The following is a 19,224-nucleotide window of genomic DNA, read 5'->3' on the forward strand; positions in this document are numbered from 1 at the left end:
CTTGAAAAAGAAGAACAAAGTTGGAGGGATCACAATACCAGATATCAGGTTATACTACAAAGCGACTGTAACCAAAACAGCCTGGTACTGGCACAAGAACAGGCATATAGACCAGTGGAACAGAACTGAAAACCCAATACGCTCAATTAATATTTGACAAAGGTGGCAAGAGCATACAGTGGAGTAAAGACAGCCTCTTTAATAAATGGTGTTGGGAAAATTGGACAGCTACATGCAAAAAAATGAAACTAGACCATCAACTTACACCATACACAAAAATAAACTCGAAATGGATAAAAGACTTAAATGTGACCTGTGAATCCATAAAAATTCTAGAAGAAAATGTAGGCAACAAAATTTCGGACATCATACGGAGCAGAATTTTCACTGATACATCACCTAAGGCAACAGAAATAAAGGAGAAAATGAACACATGGGACTACATCAAACTCAAAAGCTTCTGCACAGCAAAAGAAACAATCATCAAAATGGAGAGGCAACCCACTGTATGGGAGAACATCATTGCCAATGATGTATCAGATAAGGGGTTAATTTCCAGTATATACAGAGTGCTCATACAACTCCACAAAAGGAAGACAAAGAACCCAATTAAAAAATGGGCAGAGGAGCTGAATAGACACCTCTCCAAACAGGACATACAAATGGCCAAGAGACATATGAAGAAATGCTCAACATCACTAATCATCAGAGAGATGCAAATTAAAACAACAATGAGGTATCACCTCACACCTGTCAGAATGGCTGCCATCAACAAATCATCAAACAACAAGTGTTGGCGAGGGTGTGGAGAAAAGGGGACTCTAATACACTGCTGATGGGAATGCAGACTGGTGCAGCCGCTATGGAAAACAATATGGTGCTACCTCAAAAAATTAAAAATTGAACTTCCATTCGACCCAGTGATCCCACTGCTGGGAATATGCCCTAAGAAGCCTGAAACACCAATCAGGAAGAATATATGTACCCCCATGTTCATAGCAGCACTATTTACAATAGCTAAGATCTGGAAACAGCCCAAGTGTCCACCAGTAGACGAATGGATCAAAAAGCTGTGGTACATATACACAATGGAATACTATGCAGCGGTAAGAAAGAAAGATCTCTTATCCTTTGAGACGACATAGAGGGACCTGGAAAGTATTATCCTAAGTGAAAGAAGCCAAGCAGAAAAAGACAAATACCACATGATCTCACTTATATACGGAATATTATGAACATAACAGTCTGAGGAATACAGTAGACCCAGACACATGGAAGTAGGGCACAGACTGACATCTGTCAGAAGAGGGGATGGGGGGTGGGGGGGTGGGAAGAGATAAACCACAGAACTTATATGCATGTATGCATGACCAATGGACATGGACAACTAAGCCGGGGACAGGGTGGAGGGGGGGTGGGGTGGGGGGGTGCCAATGTGGTAAAAAGGTAAAATATCTGTAACAAAAAAATAAATAAATAAAATTAAAAATTAAAAAAAAAAAAATAGAATTGTTATGGAGTCATGAGTCACATTTAAGTCTTTTATCCATTTTGAGTTTATTCTTGTATGGTGTAAGTTTGTGGTCTAGTTTCATTTTTTTGCATGTAGCTGTCCAATTTTCCCAACACCATTTATTAAAGAGGCTGTCTTTACTCCATTGTATGCTCTTGCCACCTTTGTCAAATATTATTTGAGCATAATGTTTTGGGTCAATTTATGGACTCTCTGTTTTATTCCATTGATCTATATGCCTGTTCTTGTGCCAGTACCAGGTTGTTTTGATTACAGTGGCTTTGTAGTATAACCTGATAACCGTTATTGTGATCCATGCTACTTTGTTCTTTTTTTTTTTTTTTTTTTTTCAAAATTGCTGTAGCTATTCGGGTCTTTCTTAGTTCCATGTAAACTTTTGAAGTATTTGTTCTAGTTCTGTGAAATATGTTGTTGGTATTTTAATTGTGATTGCATTGAATCTATAGATTGTTTTGGGTAGTATGGACATTATAATGACATTAATTTTTGCAATCCATGAACACAGGATATATGCGTCCATTTTTTTATATCTTCCTCTATTTCTTTTTTCAATGTCCTGCAGTTTTCTGAGAACAGGTCCTTTATGTTATTGGTTAAGTTTATTCCTATGTATCTTAGTTTTTCTGCTGCAATGGTAAATGGGATTGTTTTTTCAGTTTCTCTTCGTGTGGTTTAATTATTGGTGTATAAGAATGCCATCGATCTCTTGATGTTAATTTTGTATCCTGCTACTTTGCCAAATTCATTTATTGAATCTAGATTTTTTTATGGAGTCTTTAGGGCAGCGGTTCTCAACCTGTGGGTCATGACCCCTTCGGGGGTCGAATGACCCTTTCACAGGGATCACCTAAGAACCGAGGTGGTCTTAGGAACCCAGATACCGCTTCTTTATCTGTCTCTAGGTGAGTCCGCCCACATGCAGATACACCCACATACAACATGAGGAACTGTATTAAAGGGTCATGGCAGTAGGAAGGTTGAGAACCACTGCTTTAGGGTTTTCTATGTACAGTATCATGTCATCTGCAAATAATGACAGTTTCACTTCCTTCTTTCCAATTTGGATCCCTTTTATTTTTTCTTCATGTCTAATTGCTGTGGCTAAGACTTCCAGTACTATGTTAAATAAGAGTGGTAAAATTGGGCATTTCTATTTGCTTTTGTTTTTAAAGGAAAGTTTTTTATTTTTTGCCCATTATGCAAGATGTTGTCTGTAGATTTTTCATATATTGCCTTTATTATGTCAACATATGATCCCTCTATTCCCATATTGCTGAGCGTTTTTATCAGAAATGGGTGCTGGATTTTGTCAAATGCTTTTTCAGTGTCTATTGATATGATCGTATAGTTTTTATCTTTCATTTTATTTATGTGGTGTATCACATTGTTTTTGGAATATTGTACTAGCCTTGCATCCCTGGGATGAATCCCACATGGTCATGGTGAATATTTTTTTAAATTTATTGCTGGGTTTGATTTGCAAATATTTTCTTAAGGATTTTGGCATCTGTATTTATCAGGGAAATTGGCCCGTAGTTTTCTTTGTAGCATCTTTATCGGGTTTTGGAATAAGAATTATGCTGGCTTCTTAAAATGAGTTTGGAAGTCTTTCATTTTGGATTTTTTAGACTAGTTTGAGGAGAATGGGTGTTAGATCTTTTTGAATGTTCGATGAAACTCCTTGGTGAAGCTATCCGGGCCTGGGCTTTTGTTTGCTAGGAGTTTTTTTTATTACCTCTTCAATTTCCTTAGTTGTTATTGGTCTGTACAAGTTTTCTAGTTTTCCTTAGTTCAGTTTTGGGAGACTGTGTGTTTCTAGAAATTTGTCCATTTTGCTTAGATTGTCCAATTTGTTGGCGTATAATTGTTCATAATAGTTTTTAATGATCCTTTGTGTTTCTGTGGTGTCAGTTGTTACTTCTCATTTGTTTCTGATTTTGTTTATTTGGGTCCTGTCTTTTTGTTTCTTGGTTCATCAATCTTGTTTATCTGTTCAAAGAACCAGCTCATTGTTTCATTGATGTTTTGAATTGTTTTTTTTAGTTTCTATGTCTTTATTTTTGCTCTGACCTTTACAATTTCTTTCCTTCTACTTTCTCTGGATTTTTCTTTTTGTTTGCTTTCTAGTTCTTCATGTTGTAGGGTTAAAAAGTCAATTAGAATTTTTTCTTGTTTCCTGAAGTAGGCCTGTAGTGCTATGAATTTCTCTCTCAGGACTGCTTTCACTGCATCCCATAGATTTTGCATTGTTTTGTGTTCATTTTCATTGGTTTTCAGGAAGTTTTTTATTTTTTCCTTGATGTCCTTTGTAAACCAATCATTGTTCAGTAAAAGGTTTTTAGCCTCCATGTGTTTGAATATTTTTGCTGTAATTGATTTCTAGTTTCATGCCATAGTGATCTGAGAAGATGGTTGGTATAATTTCAATCTTCTTGAACTTGTAGAGACTTAGTTTGTGTCCTAACATGTGGTCTGCGTTTGAGAATGTCCCATGTGCACGGGAGAAGAATGTGAATTCTGCAGTTTTGGGGTGTAATTCTCTGTAGATATATATTAAACCCGTTTGATCTAGTGCATCATTTAGAGTTTGTTTCCTTGATTATTTTTTGTGTAGACTAGGATCGATCCAGTGTGATCAGTGGGATGTTGAAGTCTTCTGCTATGATTGTATTGCTGTTTATTTCTCCTTTGAAGTCCTTCAGAAGTTTAAATGTATTTTGTTGCTTCTATGTTGGGTGCATATATGTTTACCAAGGCTCTATCCTCTTGTTGGATAGATCCTTTCAATATTACGTAGTGACCTTCTTTGTCTCTAGTTATGGCCTTCATTTTGAAGTCTACTTTATCAGATATGAGTATTGCTACCCCAGATCTTTTCTCCTTTCTGTTTGCTTGGAAGATTTTTTTCCATCCCTTTACTTTCAACCTATGTGTGTTTTTTGTTGTAAGGTGGGTCTCTTGTCAACAACATATATATGTCATGCTTTCTCATCTTTTCAGCTGCTTTGTACCTTTTAATTGGAGCATTTAATTTATTTATGTTTATAGTTATTGATATGTACTTATTGCCATTTTTGTTTATTATAGTTATGTTTCTCTTGCTATTTCTTTTGTTTATTACAGCTGTCCTTTTAAATTTTTTTGCAGTGTTGGTTTGGTGCTAATATATTTCCTTAGCCTTTTTTGGTCTGGGAAGCTCTTTATTTTACTTTCTATTATGAATGATAGCCTTCTTGGATAGAGTAATCTTGGATTCAGATCCTCGTTTTTCATTACCTTGATTACTTCATGATCCCTTCTGGCCTGTAGTGTTTCTGTTGAGAAGTCAGGTCATATAGCCTGATGGGGATTCCTTTGTATGTAATCTGTCGCTTGTCTTTTGCTGCCTTTAGGATTTTCTTTTTGTCTTTAAGTTTTGGTACTTTAATTTTGATGGGTCTTGGTGTGGCCCTGTTTGGGTTCTTCTTAGTTGGGGCCCTCTGTGCTTTTCGAACTTGTATGCCTTTTTCCTTCACCAATCTAAGGATGTTTTCTGTCACTGTTTCTTCAAATATATCCTGTAACTCTTGCTCATCTTCTTTCTTTTGGCACTCCTATGATGCTGATACTGTTAGGTTTCATGTTGTCCCATAGTGCTCTTAGGCTGTCTTCCCGTTTTTTTTCTGTTTGGTTGGGTGATTGGTTGATTTTTTTACCGTCTTCTAAGTCACTGATCTGGTTCTCGGCTTCCTCTCCTTTGCTGGCTATTCCTTCAAATGTGTTCTTTATTTCTGCTATGTCATTCTTCATTTCCATTTGGTTGGTTCTCAATGTTTCTATATCTTTCCTCATTCTGTTGAACTTCTTCATGATTATTAGTCTGAACTCTACCTCTGGTTTCATTTATTTCTTCTCTGGTAGAATTCTCTTGTTCTTTCATTTGGTATTTATTTCTTTGTTTCACGATTTTGGCTGTCTCAGTGTGTTTTGGAGCCTGTCATAGTTTTTCTGTGAGTCTTGATGTTTTGCTGTTTGTAGCTCCCTCTACTGGGTTTGAATGAGTGTGGGAGGACCCACATTAAACACCACTGTGAAGTCTTACTTTCTTGGGTACATTTGCAACCCAAGGAAAGTTCCAATTATCCTCTAATATTTTGCCTGGGGGCTATTAGTCTCAGTTTTCATGAGACTGGATTTGTAGCCCCCAGCTGAATGAAAAATCCCTCAGGTGTAAGAGGATTTCCAGGAGGTGTGGCACATGCTTGCTATTAGACGCTAGATGTTAATGAGCCTCAATTTGCATCTCTCAGGCCTGTCCTGGTAGTATGGACTTTCTAAGGAGGGCCCGTTGCTTCTCCCTGGAGCTTTGGAAGGGTCTCTTTGACTAAGATGGCTACTGTCCTGTGAGAGAGTGATTCAGCATAAAACTCCTGGTGTCCTCCCTTCCTGCTCTATCTTGAGCCAGGAGCCATGAGTCTCTCCACAGAGTTCCAGTCCAGTTCGCCCTCCCTCTTCTGGAGCCCAAGGTGAGTGGCTGTAGATGATTTGGTGCTTTTTAAGACCCGCTTTCTCAGTGGGGTGTGGTCACAACTAATACAGCCCTCTGCTGATATCTGTAGGCTCCCAGCCTGCCCTCATGTGTGTTCCTACCAGGCTTGCTTTAGTGTCCTCTTTCTGTCCCTGGTTATATGGATACTCTCCATCTACTCTTCGGTTGTTTTTTTCTCCATGATTTGAGTTTATCATAGTTCTAATTCTAGTTTGGTCCTGTGAGATAGTCTGTGTAGCTGCCATTCAATCTGCCACCATTTTTCCTCTCTCCCTTTAGATTTCACAATGGGCTCTGGTCAGTTTGGCTCAGTGGTTAGAGTGTCGGCCCTCGGACCAGAGAGTCCCGGGTTCAGTTCCTGCTGGGGGCATGTGCTTCATTTGCGGTTTGTCCCTGGCCCTGGTTGGGGTCGTGTGGTTGGCAGCTACCCAGTGTGTCTCTCTCACATCTATATTTCTCTCTCTGTCTTCCTTCCTCTCTCCCTCCCACTCTATCTGAAGAGAAATGCAAAAAAATGCCCTCGAGTGAGGATTAAAAAAAAATAGATTTTGCAATGAATGGATCTCTCAGTCATGCTTGTGCAGTAAGCAGGGAATTTTTTTATTGAATTATAGCTGTTCAAATTGTGTCTTCAAGAGGCGGAACAAAGGGGATTTCTCATGTTGCCATTTTTTTTGACATCCTAATTTAACTTCGGGTGGGACAGTCACTGGAGAGATGGGGTAGTAGTGGGGATCACGTACTGGTGATATTCTACATTTTCATTGAGATTCTTGTTTGCTGATGAAGAGGATGAGTGAAAGCTTCTGTTTTCAATTTTATTGTGGTTATCTTTTCCAGGGTTGTTTAATGTGTGATAAAATAATCATTATTAATTTCAACTCAACACCTACAATATACTAACATTTAAATGGGTGAACAGTTTATTTTGAAAATTAATTATTCAAGTATATTCAAAATATCTTAGTACTTCAAATAAAATTGACTGCTGCATACTTATATTTTTCAAAGAAGAAAATTCCTTATGTTTCTGACTATTTATAGCTTCTGTCATCAGAAGAAAACTACCACAGCATTTGTTACAGCCAGTCAGATAGTCAGTGTGGTTCTCCTCCAAGGGGTTGGTCAGAAGAGTTGGATGAACATGGGCATACCTTATATACCAGTGACTATACTAATGAAAAGGTACATTCTTTTTTTCTCATGTAGTTTTCATGGTTGAATCCTGTCATAAAATTGTATACTGAAATTTTAGTTGTAGTTAAAAACCTTTTTTTATTTATTGTAATTTTGTAGTCTTGTCAATTGACATGAAAACTCTACTGACTCAGCTCATGATTTTAAACTGCTTACAATTACACTGATTTTTTTTTATGGTGTCAGAACCCACTTAAAACAGACTTTTTAAAGAGTATGCCTATTGAGTATCATTCTGTTTAGACTTCTTCAATAAACATACGTCTTTATATAATCATCCCTTGGTATCCTGGGGGATTGGTTCCAGGAGCCTCCTTTTCCCCACAGATACCATAATCCTAGGATGCTCGAGTCCTCAAGTATATAAAATGACATAGTAGTTGCATATAACCTATATTTGCACATTGGCTAAAACAGGGCTTGCCTGCATATCACTTGTAGTGCTTGGCATGTAGAAAATCCAAATTTTGCTTTTTGAAACTTTCTGGGATTTGGGGGCCAGAGATACTTTCAGTCTGCAGTTAGTTAAATCTGCAAATGGGAAACCTACAAATTTAAAGGGCTGATTGTATTTTTCTTGGAGAATAGATTTTGGGAGGAGTTTTCTTAACATGTTATTATGATATACCACCTCATACCCTACATTTTTTTTTTCTTTTATAACCAAGTTATATAAAACAAAAACCACGAATCTAGTATTTTATGGTTAATGAACTAGTTTGGGAATGCATATTGAAATTTTATGTGTATATTACATCTCTTATCATCAGAGAAGGTAACTGGTTGGTTGGGTTAGTTTAGAGAATATGCTGTTGGGAATGAACGGAGGTAGGCTTTTACCTCTCATTTCTGCTTTACTTATTTGACACTAGAACATAAAGAAACAGTAATATTTATATATATTACAGTCAAGATCATATGCTTGTATTACCAATAATCAGTCTTCTCCCCTCTTATATACTCTATATTACATGGTATGAAATATTATTTTCTATTACTTTATTTAATCACAGTGAGTAATGTGTTGGCTGTATGACGTTTGGCTTAAAATTTTTAGTAGTTTTATACTGAAAGATTGCAGAAAAACTCCTTTTGTTAATTTCTTAATTCTGTTTTCAGGATGAGTGTGGCCCTGTGTTTACTGCATATATATCTGTGTATCTTTATGTTGTATATTTCTTACATTGTTTAGTGGTACTTGAATCACTAGCTTTACTTCAGAGGAAAGAGAAAATAAACTGACATGTAGTAATGAGTTTATTTACTCTTACCAAACTTAAAATGTTATCGTAAGGTTGTTAAATATTTTTTGCAGTTTTCTAAAGCAAGTAGAATAAACTTCATAAGAGTAATATCTAATATCTTTGGTTGGATAAACCTACACTCACTTTTATTTAAATTAAAACATAACACCTGTTCTGTTTTTATAGTGGCTCAAGCATGTTGATGATCAAGGTAGACAATATTACTACCGTGCCGATGGATCTAGGTCGGAATGGGAATTGCCAAAGGTAATAAACCGTAACATTGAATTTTTAATTGAAAATAGTACATGAAATAATATGAAAATGGTTTCAGTAGATATTTAAAATTTTTATTCAACTGTTAAAAAGCTACAAGATTTGTTTCTTTAGAATTCATCGAGAATCCTCTGACTGGCTAAAGTTTTCTAAAATGTGCATTATCTTAGCTATATATTTTTTATTATTCCAGTTAAAAAATTCTTTAGGTTTAACTTGGAATTGATTTTTCATTCTAGAAAATAATCCTCGTCGGTGCCAGTAATGGCTCTTTATATCTAGTTATCTTGAGTATTCTAAGTTTTCTATATAAACTTGGTTTTATATTTAATCTTTATTTTGAAGAGAAAAGAAAAGAAACTGAATATTCATCTTTATTCTTGTATGAAATGTGTGTTATGATTGAGTCAGTTGTTGGCTGAGATAGGCAGCATGTGATATGATCTTCTAGGGTGTCACTGGATCTCTATTCTTTTCAGACAAGTACACTGGGGCAGAGTTTAAATAATATCTGAGCAAACATTTAAATTTTCTTATTTTATATTTTTAGAAAGAGAGGAATGGAGATAGAAATAGAAACATTGATGTGAGAGAGAACCATTGATTGGTTGCCTCTTGCACACCTCCTACCAGGGATGGAGCTGGCAACCCAGGCATGTGCCCTGACCGGGAATCAAACTGGGACCTCTCAGTCCATGGGATGATACTCAGTCCATTGAGCCATACCAGCCAGACCAAACATTTAAATTTTAATTGGTACATTATTATAATATTTTAGAAAACAACTATAACTAGCTTATCTGTGACATTATCAGATAGACTTTAGTTTTTAAAGAAATTTGTTTTCACCAGTATAAGTTAATTTAAAGAAAATTATTGCTAGTGTAAATAAATATACATGGATATAAGAAAAAAAAATCACTAGGTATTGCTAAACTGATTGAAGGTTGGGAAACACTAATCTAGTGAGGTAGGGCTAACAGTGGTATTTTTCTATGTGAATGTTATCTGGCCTTTAATTATTTTATGAAATTACAAGGCTCAATACTCATAAAATAAGTTCTACAGCCTGTAGTTGATTTCTAAGAAAATGCCTGGTGAATATGTATTGAACCAGTAGTGAGAGAACTCCATTATAGCTCTGATAGCTTTTAAAATGTTACATTCATCAACCTACATTGATCTCAAGGAATAATGTAGGTTGCTATAATGGAAACTTGATGGGAGTTAGGAGGACAGGGATGAAGGAAATATTGGTTCTTTTGGGTAATTTGGCTAGCAAGTACAGCCCTAGAATTTTCTTGTAGTTAAAAAAAGCCTTGTCAAATCTTCAAATAAGATTTTTTTTTTTATATTCTATTGTGCATTTTACATAGAGACTTTCTTTTTTTGCACAGCTTAACCGAAATAAAATTATTTCACATTTTTAACCACTTTGTTGCTTAAATTAATACTCTTTAAATTATAAGTTATAATAAAATTTACATTTAGACAATATGGTTGTTTTTTAAAATACTATTTGCAGCTTAACCTGTTGGTGTTAATGAAGATAATTTTTATATTTTAATTGCAAAAGCTCCCATATGTGAATAGTTGAAAGGATATTATTACATTGTGGGGTTTTTTAAGACTTTATTTTTTTAGAGCAGATTTGGGTTTACAACAAAATTGAGAGAAAGGTATAAAGCTTTCCCCTGTACCATACCCTGTTTCTCACATGCATAGCCTTTTCTGTTTTCAACATCATTCACCAGAGTGGTACATTTTTTTTTTTACCAAGGATGAACCTACATTGACACCTCATAATCACTTACAGTTATTTCATGGTTACGTTCGGGTTCACTCTTGATGTTGTACATTCTATAGGTTTAGACAGAAATGATACATATTTATCATTATAATATACGGGGTATTTTGACTGCCCTAGAAATTCTTTGTTCTCTGCCTATTCACCTGTGTGCTTCCCTTTTCCCAGCAATCACTGATCTTTTTCTGTCTCTGAAGAAAGATCCAAAGAAAATATATTTAAAAGTGCCATAAAAGCTCTTTGCCATATCTACTGCAAGGATCAAGACCATTCTTATCAATCAGACTGGCAACATCCCAGAAAATTTGGTTATCACTTTGAAGGGACACACAGAGATTATGAAGTGTCTCAAAGGTACCCTCGGAGGGACTTCAATCATATCAATGTAGAATTCAGTCTTTTTGGAAAGAAAAAGAAGAGACTCTGAGTTGACAAATGATGGGGAAATAGAAAGGAACTGGCCAGGGTTGAACTGCCTGCAGTTATGTACAGAACATGATCAAGGGTGTTACACTGGGCGTCCATTACAAGATGAGATTTATGTACGCTCACTTCTCCATCAAAATTGTTATTCAGAAGAGAGGTTCTCTTGTTGAAATCAGATATTTCTTGGGCGAAAAATAATCTGTGAGGTTTGGATAAGGTCAGGCATTGCTTGTTGAGTATCTCAAGTCCAGAAAGGTGAGTTGATTCTTGAAAGAAATTACAGAGCACTTGTATCAAATTCATCTGCGTTGATTCAGCAAGTCACAGCAGTTCAAAACAAGGATATCAGAAAAGTTTTAGATGGTATCTATGTTTCTGAAAAAGGAACAGGTCAGTCAGCAGGCTGATGAATAAAATTCAAGTTTTAGAAACAATAAGCTCTAGAAACAATAAGATGCTAAATGGTTCCTCAGACTTATTTGTAATATTTTAAAGATGCAATAAAAGTCATGTTTTTATTTAAATATATAAGTAAATGTGCCATAAAAAAATGCCATGAATTGCTCCTCACAGATTTCAGGGTTTAAAGTGTATACTATTAATCTTTAAAATTATGAAATGTAGGGGAATTCGAAGATGGCAGCAGATTAGGTTGAAGCTACACTGACCTTCTCCCAGGACCAAACTGGAATTACAACTAAAATATAGAAAAATTATACTGAATGACCAAATGAAGACTAGCTGGAGAGAAGTCATATAATCAAGGACTTAAAGAGGAGGCCACAATGTGACTGGTAGAAAGTGTGGAGGCAAGAGAGGGCTGGCCAGACTCCAACAGGCAGCAGCTGAAGTTTGGAGGCATATCTCAACTGTGGAGGGTTCCCCATGAGAAGTCTGGGCCCTAAACCTCAAGCTGGGCCCCCTACTCCAGAACACTAGAACCAGGGAAGGGAGTACACATAATCTTTGGCTTTGAAAAGCAACAGGGTTCCTGTTTGCCAGGGAAAGATGGCTAGAAATGCAGGCACCCTCTTAAAGGGCAATACACAGTATTTAATTTGCAGCCATTCACCTTGGGCTTTGGCAGAGGGAGGGCAGAGTGGACTAGAGCTTCATGAGGATAGTTTAGAGTAAGTGGCTCTAGGGAGAGAGCTGAGAGGACAACCACCAGGATCCCTGTGCTGAGTTATTCCCAGATACAGTAGAAGCCATCATTTCAGGCAGAGCTTTCACATCCATGCAGCATTTCATATCCCCACCGTTTGGAAGCTCTTTCTCCTCACCCTGTGGAGCTTATGCCCTGCTAAGGACTATAGCTACAGGCTCATTAAGTAACAGACTGACAGTCTGCAGGCAGAGGCAGATCTCTGGGTACTTCCAGTCTTTGCCTGACTTGCTCCTGGGCCTGGAGCTAATAGAAACCGATTTTGGTATGCAGCTTGGTTTTTTCTGCATGCACCCATGCCTTGCAGAGGGAGCCATAAGGTGTGGATCACTGGTAGCTCCAAACAGGTTACTTATTGCCAGTCACAGACTGTTTGACATTAGCCTGCACCAGAGTCCCTTTGAACAGGCCCAGAATGAATATACCGAGTGGCCAGCTTCAGTCAACAGAGTAGGATCTAATAAGCTTCACAAGCAGCATGTCCACAGGGTAATATTATCAGTCACAAAACCCTACTCTGCTCAATTATACTTCATATGATCAGCACCTGAACAGCAGCCTGTACACTGTATTGGGGATTGAGCCTCACTGTCAGCTAGCCTGAAGGTCAAGTCTACGCAGGAACGGGCCAATAGCAGTCAAAACTTAATTGCAGCTGGAGGACCCGCTTTTGGTGATAAGGGAAAGTGCCATAGTAGGTCCCACAGGTCACCTAATAACATAAGGCCACCCTACCTAGACTGGGAATCAGAGTAGATCTACCTAATACATAGAAACAAACACAAACAGGCAGCCAAAATGCGGAAACAAACAGGCCCCAAATGAAGGAACAAGAGAATTCAGAAGAGCTAAATGAAATGGAAGTAAGCTATTTATCAGATACAGACTTCAGAGTAATGATTATAAAGATGCTCAACAGCAAGAAAAACAATATAGAAAGCATTAAAAAGGACCAGTCAGAAATGAATAATGCCATATCTGAAAAAAAGAATATATGGGAAGGGATAAACAACAGGCTTGATGAAGCAGAGCAGTAAAAATAAAAAAGAATTAAAAAGTTGGAGGATATACCCTGGCCGTTTTGGCTCAGCAGTTAGAGCATCGGCCGGTGGTCCATAGAGACCCAGGTTCGGTTCCCGCTAAGGGTGTACCTAGATTGCAGTTTGGCCCTGGCCCTGGTTGGGTCCTGCGGGTGGCAACTGCTCGATGTGTCCCTTTCACTTCGATGGTTCTCTCTCCCTCCCACTCTATCTGAACAAAAAATGGAAAAATGTCCTCAGGTGAGGATAAAAAAAAAAAAAGTTGGAGGATATTTTAGGGGAACTTTGAGACAACATGAAACATATTAGCATCTGCATCATAGGGGTACCAGAAGAAGAAAGCAAACAAGGTATAGAGAACCTGTTTGAAGAAATATTGACACAAAACTTACCTAACCCGGTGAAGGAAAAAGTCACACAAGTTCAGGAAGCACAGAGTTCCAATCAAGATGAGACCCATACCAGCACACATCATGGATAAAATGCCAGAAACTGAAGACAGAGAATCTTAAAAAGCCCCAGGAGAAAGGCAGTTACCTACAAGAGCACTTCCATAAGACTGTCACTTGATTTCTCAATAGAAACATTTAAGGCCAGAAGGAATTGGGATAAAGTATTCAAAGTGATGAAAAACAAAGACCAAGGCTACTTTACCCTACAAGGCTATCATTTAAAATTGAAAAAAAAAAAAAAAAAAAAAGTTTACCACACAAGGAAAAGCCAGAGGAACTGTTGCCACAAAACCAGTATTACAAGGAATGTTAGTTAAAGTGCTTGCTTTAAGAAGTGGAAGAAGAAAAAGAAAAGAGGAATGTAGTTAAAAAAAAACAAGGCAATAAATTCATACCTATCAATTACCACTTTGATTATAAATGGCTTAAACACTCCAATCAAAAGACATAGGTAGCTAAATTGATAGAAATACAAGTTCCATGTATATGCTGTCTTCAAGACGCCCACCTCAGAATAAAAGATACAGACCAAAAGTAAAGGGATGGAAAAAGGTACTTGATACCAATGGAAAGGGGAAAAAGCTGAGATAGCAATAATTACATCTGATAAAACAGACTTTTAAACCAACGCTATATATAGGTGTGGGGAACCTTTTATTCTGCCAAGGGCCATTTGGATATTTGACATTATTCATGGGCCATACAAAATTATCAACTTAAAAATTATCCTGCTGTATTTGGTCAGGCTAATTTGGTGAAGTGTGTGATGTTAACTGGTATTGATTTAAGGCCCATAGGCCAGATGCTCCCCACCCCTGCAAGAGACAAAGAGGGATACAACATGATAAAGGGAGCAATCCAACAAGAGGATATAACCCTTGTAAACATTCTGTACCCAACATAGGAACACCTAAATAGGTAAAGGAAATCTTGATGGACATAAAGTGAGAGATTGACAGTAATACTGTTATAGTAGGGGATTGTAATGCCCCATTGACATCAAGAGATAGATTTTCCACACAGAAAATCAACAAGGAGAGGGTGGCCTTAAGTAACACCCTAGATCAAAAATAGTTAATTATCTTCAGAGAACTCCACCCCAGAGCAGCAGAATATACATTCTTTTCAGGTGCACATGGAACATTTCCTAGGGTATACCATGTGTTAGGACACAAAACAAATCTCAACAAGTTTAAAATTATTGAAATCATATATTAAGCTTGTTCTCTGACCATAATGCTGTGGAACTTGAAATCATTCAGGAGAACATTGAAAAATACAGAAAGACAAGGACACGAAACAACATGTTACTCAACAATGAATGAGTTAACAATGAGATCAAGGAAGAAATCAAAAGAAACCCAAAACAAATGAAAGCAAGAACACAGCAAACCAAAATCTGGGGGACATATGGAAAATAGTCCTAAGAGGGAAATTCATAGCATTAGAGGCCTATCTCAAGAAACAAGAAAAAGCCAAAACAACCAACCTAACTTTGAAGTTAAAGGAACTTGAAAAAGAACAACAAACAATGCCCAAAGCAAGTAGAAGAAAGGGAATAATAAAGATCAGAGTACAAATAAATGAAATGGAGGCCAAAAAAAATCCAAACATCATTGAAACCAAGAGCTTGTTCTTTGAAAAGATAAACAAGATTTTCATACTTTTAACCAGACTCATCAAGAAGAAAGTGAGAGAGGACCCAAATTAATAAAATCAGAAATGAAAGAGAAGTGACAACTGACACCAAAACAAAAAACAAAAAACAACAACAAAGGATTGTAAGAAAATATTACGAACAACTATATGCCAACAAAGTGGACAATCTGGATGAAATGGGCAAATTCCAAGAGACATGCAACCTTCCAAAACTAAGGAAGAATCAGAGAATCTGAATAGATTACAATTAGTAAAATTGAAAGTGTAATTCAAAGAATTCCAACAAACAAAGGCCCTGGACCAGATGGCTTTACAAGTGTATTTTACCAAACATTCCAAGAAGAACTAACACCTATTTTCCTCAAACTATTCACAAAAATTCAAGAGTAAGGAAGACTTCCAAGCTTAATTTATAAGGCCAGCATTATCCTAATGACAAAACCAGGTAAAGAAAAGACAAAGAAAATTGTAGGCCGATACCCCTGATGAACATAGATGCTAACATCGTCCACAAAATATTAGGAAACCAAATCCAGCAATACAAAAGATCATACACCATGGTAAAATGGGCTTTACCCCAGAGATGCAAGGTTGGTACAATATATGCAAAACAATAGATGTGATACACTACGTAAACAAATTGAATAAAATCCACATAATTGTATCAATAGGTGCAGAAAGAGCATTTGATAAAATCCCGTATCCATTTATGGTAAACAACCTCAGCAAAGTGGGAATAAAGGGAACATACCTCAAAGTAATAAAGGACATACATGGCAAACCTACAGTACACACATCATATTCAATGGGCAAAATCTACAAGTGTTCCCTTAAATATTGGGAACAAGACAGGAATGTTCACTTTAACGACTCTTATTCAACATAGTACAGGAAGTCCTAGCTACAGCAATCAGACAAGAAGGACAAATAAAAGACGTCCACGTTGGAAAGAAAGAAATCTGTCATTATTTGCATATGACAAGATAATGCATGTAGAGAACCCTAAAGATTTGACCAAAAAGCTATTAGAAATGATAAATGAATTCAGTAAAGTAGCAGAATACAAAATTTTCAGAAATCGGTTTCATTTTTATCCACTAATAACTATCAGAAAAGGAAACAAATGAAAACAGTCCTATTTACAATTGCTTCAAAAAGAATGTAATACCTAGGAACAGATTTAACCAAGGATGTAAAAGACCTATATTTAGAAGATAATAAGACACTGAAGAAAGAAATTGAAGAAGATAAAAATAGTGGAAGCATGTACTATGCTCATGAATAGGAAAAATGAACATCATTAAAGTGTTTATACTACCCAAATCAATGTACAGATTCAGCGCAATTCCTACAAAGACACCAATGGCGGATTCCACAGAACTAGAACAGATGTTCCAGAAATTAATATGAAACTACCAGTGATCTTGAATGGCAGTAGCTATCTTGAACAAAATTAGAGGAATCATGCTACATCATAATCAAACTATACCTTAAGGCCAAATTAATCAAAACAGCATGGTACTGACATAAAAACAGACATATAGATCAGTGGAATAGAAATGAACCCTTCCATTTATAGTCAACTAATATTTGACAAGGGAGGCAAAAAAATACATTAGGCTAAAGAGTCTATTCAATAAATGTTGAGAAAATTAGATGTTTAAAAAATGAAACTAGATCACCTTCCTAGACCCAACACAAGAATAAATGCAAAATGGGTTAAAGACTTTAATGTCAGACTTGAAACCATAAATGTCCTAGAAGAAAACAAAGGCAGTAAAATCTCAGACATTTCCCATAGCAATAGTTTTCTTATATTTTTCTTTGGGCAGGGGAAACAATAGAAAGAAAGAAACAAATGGGACTACGTCAAACTAAAGAGTTTTTGCACAGCAAAGGAAACCACCAACAAAATGAAAAGACAACCCACTGAATGGGAGAACATATTTGCCAATAATACATCTGATAAGGTGTTAATATCCAAAATTTATAAAGAGCTTATAAAATTTAACATAAAAAAGTCAATCCAATTTTAAAATAGGAAAAAGACCTGAATTGATACTTCTCCAAAGAAGACATACAGATAGGCAATAGACATATGATAAGATGCTCAACGTCACTAATCTTTAGAGAAATCCAAATTAAAACCACAATAAGATATCACTTTACACCTCACATCATCAGTACATTAACAAACAGGTATCGGTGAGGATGTGGAGAAAAGTGAAATCTCATGCACTGTTGGTAGTAATGCAGATTGGTGTAGCCACAGTGGAAAGCAATATGGAGTTATCTCAAAAAATAAAAATGGAACTGCTTATGACCCACTTTCCACTTCCGGGAATTTATTCAAAGAAACCCAAAACACTAATTCTAAAGAATGTATGTATTCCTATGTTCATTTTAGCATTATTTGCAATAGCTAAGATTTGGAAGCAGCCCAAGTGTCCATCAGTAAAGTGCATAAAAATGCCATGGTACGTTTACACAATGGAAATACTACTCTGCTGTAAAAAGGAGGAAAATTTCACCCTTTACGACAGCATGGATGGACCTGGAGAACATTATGCTTAGTGAAATAAGCCATTCAGAGAAAGACAAGTACCATATGATTTTACTCATGTGGAATTTAATGAACAAACTGAACTAGCTAGCAAAATAGAGACAGACAGTTCTGGTGGTGGGGGAGGGGGAATATTGGTTGAGGTGGAGGGATTGAGCAAAAAAGAAAAAAGAGAACTCATGGACAAGGACAACAGTCTGGTTATAGCAGGGGCGGTGGAGTGAGTGGAGGTAGAAGAAGGAACAGAGGGGATAAATGGTGATGAAAATATTTAAAACAAATTGAAACATAATTCAGTAAACCATTTGTGGATTTAAAAATGTTTTATCGTTTGTACTTTTGGATCTGATTGTAACTGAAGATAAAACCATATTATTCTTTAAACATTAAAGTTGTGCCTACTGCTCAGGTCCCTGTAATATTAAAGCAGTTAAGTGATACACTACTGACAGTTTGGGGTTTTCTGTTTTTTAAGTGTTCCAAAATTTGAATATGAAATGATCTTATTTTATTTTTCAAATTTAACTGTCTCTCAGTGAAACTTTTTATTGAGAAATTAATATTCCAGGCTTAACATGGCTCTTCTGAACTCTTAGGGGATAATAAGTATGCATAATAAGATTAATAATATATTTTGTTTGTAAATGTACCAGGAGGAAGTTGAAGAATATGTCAGCTCTTTTTAAAACTGGTATCACTTATAAAAACAATTCAATCATATTTAGTGATTAAATTGAAAAGAAAAAATATATGGATAATGATGGCTATAATATATAATATACCATGTGCTGGGATAGGAATTTATTTGGGGGACATAACTATTCAGTATTGAAAACTATATAATAACAGTGGTTGATTCTGTTAGGCCTATAAAATATGAGATTGGATTTTGACTTAAAAAAATAGAAGAAAAATCTACCAAAACTGTGTTTCACTAGAAATTATATTGAATATAGAAGACTAATATTTCATTAATACAGTATTAATTATTTTAAACATAATGTTAAATTTTTTGTTTCTCTTGACAGATTCGAATTATAGCTCCTATAGCCTAATGCCCTGGAGAAATGACATCAAACATAAAACTTTTTTTGAGTTATGTTTCCCAGGTCAAGGTCCACTGAAAGGAGAGACTCCCAGAGTGACTTTACATAAGGGCTAATTTGGGACCTTTACTTAACTGGTAGCTAAATATTCCTATTGGGTTTCTTACTAACTTCTATATATACTTTCCTTGGTCAGAAGATGTATAGGCTCAATATTAGGAAACCTACTTACTTCTGGAGATGCCTGGGAAGGAAGAAGAGAGGCAAGGGACTAAGTTATATTGAAA

At 36.2% G+C, this 19,224-nt stretch overlaps 1 protein-coding gene across 5 annotated transcripts in view; it reads left to right on the forward strand.

Annotated features, from left to right (window-relative positions):
- Nucleotides 1-19,224, forward strand: part of ARHGAP12 (Rho GTPase activating protein 12) — a 146,037-nt gene that overhangs the window by 79,015 nt on the left and 47,798 nt on the right. For 3 of the 5 annotated variants that reach the window (XM_036254767.1, XM_036254758.1, XM_036254775.1), the window contains exons 5-6: nt 7,107-7,247; nt 8,690-8,770. In XM_036254767.1, coding sequence (XP_036110660.1) covers nt 7,107-7,247; nt 8,690-8,770 — 222 coding nt within the window. The remainder of the gene's footprint in view (nt 1-7,106; nt 7,248-8,689; nt 8,771-19,224) is intronic. The other 2 variants (XM_036254785.1, XM_036254794.1) reach the window with 1 other exon arrangement.

The sequence above is a fragment of the Molossus molossus genome, unplaced genomic scaffold (assembly GCF_014108415.1).
Source record: "Molossus molossus isolate mMolMol1 unplaced genomic scaffold, mMolMol1.p scaffold_m16_p_1, whole genome shotgun sequence".
Taxonomy (NCBI): domain Eukaryota; kingdom Metazoa; phylum Chordata; class Mammalia; order Chiroptera; family Molossidae; genus Molossus; species Molossus molossus.